The sequence below is a fragment of the Saimiri boliviensis genome, chromosome 14 (genome assembly GCF_048565385.1).
Source record: "Saimiri boliviensis isolate mSaiBol1 chromosome 14, mSaiBol1.pri, whole genome shotgun sequence".
In the NCBI taxonomy this organism is placed as follows: Eukaryota; Metazoa; Chordata; class Mammalia; order Primates; family Cebidae; genus Saimiri; species Saimiri boliviensis.
In genome coordinates this window covers 43,090,883-43,099,643 of record NC_133462.1, presented here as the reverse complement: position 1 = coordinate 43,099,643, position 8,761 = coordinate 43,090,883, and the positions used below count along the sequence as shown (strand labels likewise).

Below are 8,761 nucleotides of genomic sequence, written 5' to 3'. Positions count from 1 at the left end.
CACCTGCAGTCACCAGCCAGGGCGGCTGGGGGAGGGGTCCCGGGGTTGGCGCGTGGGTCCCCCTGAGGTCTGAGTGTCTTTAAGGGACTGTGCAATCTCGGGGTGCCAGCCCCACAGGCTGCGAGTGTGCGTCTGTGTCGGCCTCCTGCAGAAGGCGTGTGTCCCAGACGCCCCACGGGCTTCGAGCGTGGGTCCCCGTGTGCCCAGCGGACACCCACGGGCCGCGTGTCCGTCCCACGCTGCCGGCGCCGCGCGTGGGGGTCTCTGTGCGGGTCCGTGTGCGGCGTGTGTGTGTCCGTGGCGGAGTCGAGGAGGCCCGGCCCGCCGGTGTCCCCGAGTCGCCTGCGCGCGAGTGTGTGAGTGCGCGTGTGTGTGCGCGCGCGCCGCGGCGAAGGTGGATCCGCTCGTTCCGCAGCCAGCCCGGCCGGGGCCCCGCGACCTGCAGCCGCCACCGCTGCCGCCTCTCCCCGGGCCTCCCCTCGCGCGGGCCGGGCCGGGGATGGAGCCGCAGCCGGAGCAGCCGCAGCCGGAACCGCGGCGCGGAGCAGCCTGAGGCGCGGGCGGCGCGCGGGACCGGGGGGAGGGCGGGCCGAGGGGAGGGTCCTGCGGGCCGGGGGGGCGGGCGCGGCGCGCCCCCTCCCTGGCGCGCTCGCTCCCTCCCCCGCGCGCCCTCCCTCGCCGCCTCCTCCCGCCGCCTGCGGCCCCCCCTCGCCGGGGACCGAGCGCGCTCGCTCCGGCGCCGGCCTCGCCTCCTCCTCGCCCAGCGCCATGGTACGTCGCCGCACCCACTTTCGTTTTCGCCCGGGGACTTTTTGGGGTGGTGCGTGGGCTCCGGGCGAAAGTTGCAAGGTCTGGGGGGGCAGGGGGCGGGGGCTGCCTGGAGGAGGGGCCCGAGGCGCGGACCCCCACTCGCCAGTCGCCGCGGGACCCCTACCCACGATCCCCCCCACCCCGGCTGGGGGCGGAGCTGGCGCGCGGGGCGCAGCGCGAGACCCCAAGTGGGGGGCCCTTCGCGGGCACCTCGGAGTTGGCGGGGAGGGCGGGGCTCCCCGGAGAAGGCCCCCCCCACCCCAGGCTGGGCCCCCGCCCCCTCCCCGGCCAGACCCCAGGCGGGAGGGCGCGGCCCTGGGCGCACGACCCCCGAGCGCGCAGCCCTTGGGGGACCCGGGCCAGGGAGGGGGCGCACAGCGGGGCGGCGCGGGGTGGGGGTCGCGGCAGCCCCCGCGGGGTGCCCCGGCCCGGGCGAGCGCGGCGCGCCAGCTAGCGGAAAATGGCCGCTGCGGAGAGGGGCGGAGAGCGCGCCGCGGCCGCCGCCGGGCGCCTTGAACTTGGAGCCGGGCGGGCGGCCGCGCTCGGCGCCGCGCAGGAGCAGCCGCCCCCCCTGCCCTCGCACTGCCCCCGCCTGGTACCTCTGCAGACCCCGGCCCTTAAACCGCACATGCTGCGGGCTCCCCAGCTGGGAGGAATCCCCGGGTCTCGGTCAGGCGCGCCCCAGGCCCGGGAGCTGCGGCGGTGGCTGCACTTGGGGTTCCGGTGTCCGGTCGGCTGGCGTCAGGGTCGTGCGCACCTCGAGGGGCGCGTGGGGGCCCCTGCGCTCCGGAACGGGCCGGTGCTGGCGTCTGGGGGAGCGTGCAGGGTGCGCGCGGCGGGGTGGTCGCGTACCTGCCGTGGGGCCGCGGGTCCCGGCGCGCCGGCTCCTCCGCTTTCTGTGTCCGCGTGTGTCTGCACATCCACGTGCTGCCGTGTGTTGTGTTGTGAGCGCCGTCCGCGTTGTGCGGCTGCGGGACACTCCTGTGTCTCTGAATAACTCGGCGACTGTGCCGCGCGTCCCTGCGGGGCGGTGTTGTGAAACTGTGGCTGCGCTGCGTGTCCGCGGGGCCGCGTGTCCCTGGGTGACCGTGGGGTGTCCCCGTGTGGGTGTGTGGCGCTGTGAGGGGGGTCGCCCGCCAGCGGGGAACTGTCGAGTGTCCCAGGGGAGAGTTGGGGGCTGCTCGCTGTGTGCGAGTGACTGGCCCTGACCGTCCTGGGGAGGGGTCTGCCTTCCCAGCCTGGCCTCCCCCCAGTTCCTTTTTTTCCTGTAGCTGGGGGCTGCCTGGTCGGCGGGGGAGAGCAGGGATAGCGCTCCCTCCAGCTTTTAAAACCTCTGTCCCTTTACCTGCCCCCTCCTTCCCGTCCACTTCCCCCAGCCTTCAGGTCCCCCATCCGCGTGGCCCGAGGGGGTCCTGGCTGGAGGTTCGGGCGGGCGGGCGTGAGGTGGCGCCAGGACGCGATCAGTCGCCGCGCGGACATCGCTCGCCAGGGGTTGCGCTTGCGCGGGGACCTGCCCCGAGTGGGGCAGGTTGGCGGGGTTCCCCCCTCCCTGCGCGGCCGTGGAAGTCCCGAGGGGTGGGTGGTTACAGAAATGCAGGGACTGGGACGGGCCCCGGGGGGCGGCTAAGGAGACCCCTCTTACTCCGTGCTGGGGAGAGCCCAGGGGCGCACAGTCCCGCCTCCAGCGCTTGCCCCCAGTAGACCAAAGGCCTTGGGCACAGAGAGTTGTTTTCTCACCTCCAGGGGAATCCCCGCCGCTCCCCACCCCCACCCCACCCCCAGTGCGTTTGATATGATTTTCTAAATATAAAAACCCCAAGGCCAGGCTGGGCTCTCTCGCTTTCTTCCTGCCATCCCATTATGGGGGGCTATTTGGGATTTAGAGAAGGTGAGAAAACCCGGCTCACTGTGACAGAGACTTCCCCCCACAACACTCAAGGTCACGCTTGGGTTGTCACCATCCCCCACACCCACTCCCAGCCTCAAGACTCACCACTCTCCCTCTGCTCCCCCGACGACGGTGGGGTGCCCTGGCCTTCAGCAGACGCCATGCCCCTCAGTCCCTATTTCGGTCTGTACATAGCTGGACACGTGCATGCAGTCCTAATTACGCATGCACACACCCACGACACTCAGGGTGCCTGGGTCTGCATGACTCTGCACACACAACGACACACAGACTCACATGGACACACAGGCCTGTGTAGAGACAGATGCCACACAGACAGGAGTGCACAGACGAACGCGGACACAACCCCGAACTTAGGGGAGGAGGGGAGACGCCCTGCTCCCCTCCCTGTCCCCACCGCGTTTCTGCAAGGCCAAGAACCCAGGCCCCGCGGAGCTGGTGCGGGAGGAGCAGGGAGATGGCCTGTTTTGTGTCCTTGTGATGGTTTGTATGTGACTCTGCGTGTGCCTGCGTGGGACTACCATGAGGGTTCTGCTGTGTGTGTGTGTGTGGTTCCCTGTGGAGTGTGAGTGTGTGATTTCGGACGAGTGTCCGCATGTTTGTGGTTGTGTCTGCACCTGTGTGGGGGCAGCCTGCTTGTAAAGAAGCGTTCTGTGGGGAGTTGGGAGGGTGTTGCGTTTGTGGCTGTGTGTGTGCCATGTGTGGGTCTGTGTGCTTATGTGTGTCTCTGCTCGCCCCTCTTTGAGGAGGTCTTTGAGGTCAGGTGTGGGGAAGGCTGTGATGTAAGAGTCTGTTTTTGTGCGAGTCTGTGCCTGTGTGTGTCTGTGCGTAGCTGGGTGTGTGGTGTGGGGTCTCTGCAGCTGTTTGAGTCTTCGTGATGTGTGTCTGCGTGTCTGTGGGTTGTAGTGTGTGGTATATGTGTCTCTGTCTGGTGTGTTTGTCTTTTATCTGTACCAGCCTCAATGGCCTATTAACTTGGCCCCACTTGACCTTAACAGCTCTTCCTACAGTCTCAGTTTCTCATCTGTAAAATGGGACCACATGGGACCCTTGCAAGGTTCACAGGGAGCTGGCGTTCTGAGCCCCTGGCTGGACAGGCGCGGGCAGGGGCGGAGTGGAGGGGAGGATGCTCAGTTCAGACTGCACTGCTGCATAGTCATTTGCCTGCAAGATTGTGTCCTTTATTTTCTGGGTGTGGCGTTAGCCTGGGGGCTGGGGGGGGGGGGTTCCTATCTACCCTGCCTCAGCTGCTCTGCGAATTGCATTCAACTTTTTGAAAGTTTGCTTTGGCCATTAGCAATCATATGAAGAAGATACAGATGTATCCAGAGGAAGAAAATGAAACCTTTCTCATCACCCCCATTCCTGGGTGGAACTCCACTCCACAGTGTTACCATTTATAGTTGAAACATTTGCAGGAGTGAAATATACACATTTTAAAAAATTGTTAACAAATATTTGATATTTTCTCACACATTGTTTTTTTTTTTTTTTTTTTGAGACGGAGTTCCACTGTTGTTGCCCAGGCTGGAGTGCAATGGCGCGATCTCGGCTCACCGCAACCTCCGCCCCCTGGCTTCAAGCGATTCTCCTGCCTCAGCCTCCCAAGTAGTTGGGATTACAGGCATGCACCACCATGCCCAGCTAATTTTTTTTTTCTTTCTTTCTTTCTTTTTTTATTTTTTTTAATTTTTTTAGTAGAGACGGAGTTTCTCCTTGTTAGGCTGGTCTCGAACTCCCTAACTCAGGTGATCTGCCCGCCTCAGCTTCCCAAAGTGCTGAGATTACAGGCGTGAGCCACCGTGCCTGGCCAAGAAATACACATTCTTATAGAGGATACATGTGTGTATTTGTATATTTCCATATCGGATGTACTTGTGGAAATATCTATTTCCATGAAGAATATATATATACACATATTGAGAGTTGGGGGGAAGAGAGTCTCGCTCTGTCCACCAGGCTGGATCCTGGCTCACTGCAACCTCCTACTCCCGTGTTCAAGTGATTGTGATTCTCCAGTCTCAGCCTCCTGAGTAGCTAAGATTACAGGCACCCACCACGATGCCCAGATAGTTTTTGTGTTTTTCGTAGAGACAGGGTTTCACCATGTTGACCAGGCTAGTTTCGGACCCCTGACCTCAAGTGATCCAACTGCCTCGGCCTCCCAAAGTGCTGGGATTACAGGCATGAGCCGCGGCACCTGGCCATGGTTACTATGTATATTTTTATAAATACACGTGTAGCTTTTAAAACCCGAAATGAGATCTGGAGTTGCCTTACTGGGTCTAAAGCAGTGAGTGGGGGGTCTCGACCGGGGGTGATTCTGCCCTAGGGGACACTTAGCCATGTCTAAGGACATTTGTGGTTGTCACAACTGGGGGGTGCTCCTGGCATGGAGAGGGTACAGGCCAGCGACGCTGCTCAGCACCCTAGGACACTGCTCAGCAGTGCCTAGGACAGCCCCAACCCAGAGAGCGTGATCCAGCCCAAATGTTCACAGTGCCAGGGGGGAGACCCTGATCTACAACTTCCTGCCCGCCCCCCCCAACTTGTCTCTTGGGGACATCACCATTTGGGAGCCGCTGGTTGCATTCAGTTGCACAGTATTCTGGCCTGTGCCGAGATGACTAAACTGATCCCCCACAGGTGGACATGGCTGCTTCCAAATTGTGGGCATCAGTGTTCTAGGTGGCAGTCAACACTTTTGTGCTCTTGTATCTGGGACAGTTATAGAGATGCCGAAGAGTGAATTAACTTTAGAGAGAGTGCTTTAAAAAAAAAAAAAAAAAAAAAACGAATGAGCCAGATTGTGCTGGAAAGTGCCAGGAGCTAAATCATGCCTCCATCTTCCAGGCCCTCCACACACCGGTCCAAATCCACCAATTGCTTTTTAAAGAAACGAGTGTGGCTGGGCGCAATGGCTCACGCCTGTCATCCCAGCACTTTGGGAGGCCGAAATACACACCCGCCTCTACTGGTTGAGACCAGCCTGCCCAACACAGAGAAACCCCGTCTCTACTAAAAATACAAAATTAGCCTGGCGTGGTGGCGCATGCATGTAATCCCAGCTACTTAGGAGGCTGAGGCAGGAGAATTGCCTGAGCCCAGGAGGCGGAGGTTGCGGTGAGCCGAGATCGTGCCATTGCACTCCAGCCTGGGTAACAAGAGCGAAACTCCGTCTCAAAAAAAAAAAAAAAAAAGAGTGACACCCTGTCTTAAAAAAAAAAAAAAAAAAAAAAAAAAACCCGGGCGCGGTGGCTCACGCCTGTAATCCCAGCACTTTGGGAGGCCGAGGCGGGTGGATCATGACGTCAAGAGATCGAGACCTATCTTGCTCCACATGGTGAAACCCCGTCTCTACTAAAAATACAAAAAATTAGCTGGGCATGGTGGCGCGTGCCTGTAATCCCAGCTACTCAGGAGGCTGAGGCAGGAGAATTGCCTGAACCTAGGAGGTGGAGGCTGCGGTGAGCTGAGATCGAGCCATTGCACTCCAGCCTGGGTAACAAGAGCGAAACTCCGTCTCAAAAAAAAAAAAAAAAAAAAAAAAAACAAGCAACTAGTATGTACAATTTCCTGCTGTAATCACAGGCAGGTATTTACCGACTTTCCTACAGCTGAGCTGGCGTGGTCCTGTTTCATGGAGGGGAAAGCGAGGTACAGAGAGATGAAGCTACTGGCTGGAGATGACATAGACCCAAGATGTCTAGACCCAAACCCGCATTGCGGTTGACCTGCTGCATGCATTTAGGGGACCAACTTTATGCTACAGGGGTGCTTCCCCCCCCAAATTGGGATATAGGCTGCTGCTTATACCTTGCAAAAGCTTCTTCCAGCAGCCACCATCACCAATAATATTAACATGCCTACACACACGCTATCCAAAGACTCCAACCTGGCCGGGCGCGGTGGCTCATGTCTGTAATCCCAGCACTTGGGGAGGCATAGGTGGGAGGATCACGAGGTCAGGAGCTCGAGACCGGCTTGGCCAACATGGTGAAATCCCGTCTCTACTAAAAATACAAAAATTAGCCGGGCGTGGTGGCAGGTGTCTATAATCCCAGCTACTTGGGAGGCTGAGGCAGGAGAATTGCTTGACCCCAGGAGGTAGAGGTTGCGGTGAGCCAAGAGTGAGCCACTGCACTCCAGCCTGGGTGACAAAGCGAGACTCCATCTCAAAAAAAAAAAAAAAAAAAAAAAGAGGCCGGGCACGGTGGGTCACGCCTGTAATCCCAGCACTTTGGGAGGCTGAGGCCGGTGGATCACGAGGTCAAGAGATCGAGGCCATCCTGGTCAACATGGTGAAACCCCGTCTCTACTAAAAATACAAAAATTAGCTGGGCATGGTGGCGCGTGCCTGTAATCCCAGCTCCTTGGGAGGCTGAGGCAGGAGAATTGCCTGAACCCAGGAGGCGGAGGTTGCGGTGAGCCGAGATCGCGCCATTGCACTCCAGCCTGGGTAACGAGAGCGAAACTGTCTCAAAAAAAAAAAAAAAAAAAAAAAGATTCCAACTTTCCTACACGCGTGCTGCTGCCGTAGCCATTTTAGAGATGAGGAAACCAAGGTTTCAGGAGGGGTAGTGTGTGCTCTCAAAACTTCACCTTCCAAAGGAGTCTAAGCTGTAGAGTGAACATCGCAGGCAGGGTGTGCTGTGCAGGGGAGGGATGGTGGGAGGCATGGGGTCTGGAAGTCCAGGAGGCTTGTCTGAAGTCAATTTCAACTTTCTTTTTCTTTCTTTCTTTCCTTTTTTTTTTTTTTTTTTTTTTAAGACGGAGTCTTGCTCTGTCATCCAGACTGGAGTGCAATGGCTCAATCTTGGCTCCCTGCAACCTCCGCCTCCTGGGTTCAAGCGATCCTCCTGCCTCAGCCTCCTGAGTAGCTGGGATTACAGGCGCCTGTCACCGCGCCCAGCTAATTTTTGTCTTTTTAGTAGAGGTGGGGTTTCACCCTGTTGGTTAGGCTGTTCTCAAACTCCTGACTTCGTGATCCGCCCACCTTGACCTCCCAAAGTGCTAGGATTACAGGCGTGAGCCGCCGCCGCGCCTGGCCTCAACTGCAGCTTATAAATGTCTGCGAATTTTAGATTTCACCCTATACATGTCCCTAGCGTGTTTTAATAAAATAATTGCTTTATGTTATATTGGTATGTGGATTCCGAGATACACCTGTCACTATCCTGAGGGCTTAAATACTCCCTACAACTTTGTAAAGGGTTTAAAGCGCGCGCGCGCGCACACGCACACACACACACAGACACAAATTTATGGAGCGTTGGTGATGTGCTAGGCACTGTTTGAATAATGTCACTGTCATGCAGAGAGGAGCCTGTGGGGTCCCAGGGAACCTACCCTCTGGGCATTCAGCTACTTCTTTTTTTTTTTTTTTTTTTGAGACGGAGTTTCGCTCTTGTTACCCAGGCTGGAGTGCAATGGCGCGATCTCGGCTCACCGCAACCTCCGCCTCCTGGGTTCAGGCAATTCTCCTGCCTCAGCCTCCTGAGTAGCTGGGATTACAGGCACGCGCCACCATGCCCAGCTAATTTTTGTATTTTTAGTAGAGACGGGGTTTCACCATGTTGACCAGGATGGTCTCGATCTCTTGACGTCGTGATCCACCCGCCTCGGCGTCCCAAAGTGGGATTACAGGCGTGAGCCACCGCGCCCGGCCAGCTACTTCTTAGTCTACCTGTCAGGCCCTGGGCAAGTGGCTTCCGTTCTCTGGGCCTCAGTTTCCTCTCCTGTAATGCCTGGGGATAATGAGTGCTCGTATCTCTGCCCTGGCTTGGTGTGAAAGTATCATTTGTCCTTGGGAAACTCAGAGAGATGAGGCGAAATGGCCAAGCTTTCTAAGAATGTGTCTTAGTGGACATTTGACCGAAGGTCAGGGCTCTGCCAGGGTCACTGTCCTTATGCCCAGTCATCCCACAGGATAGGCCCCTTTAAGCCACTTTATAGGGGAGAACCCTTGGGGTGAGAATGAGAGGCTCCGCAGCCTCTGAGCGGGACTGGGAGGGTTCAGGGAGTGAACGGGGAGGGTTGGGG

The 8,761-nt window shown here is 58.4% G+C and overlaps 1 protein-coding gene across 1 annotated transcript in view; it reads left to right on the top strand.

Annotated features, from left to right (window-relative positions):
- The first annotated feature begins 693 nt into the window (after positions 1–693).
- NFIC (nuclear factor I C) overlaps positions 694–8,761 on the top strand; it is a 107,445-nt gene continuing 99,377 nt past the window's right edge. Inside the window, exon 1 of the mRNA XM_074384805.1 lies at positions 694–771. Within this exon, the coding sequence (XP_074240906.1) occupies positions 769–771 (3 nt within the window). The 5' untranslated portion in view covers positions 694–768. The remainder of the gene's footprint in view (positions 772–8,761) is intronic.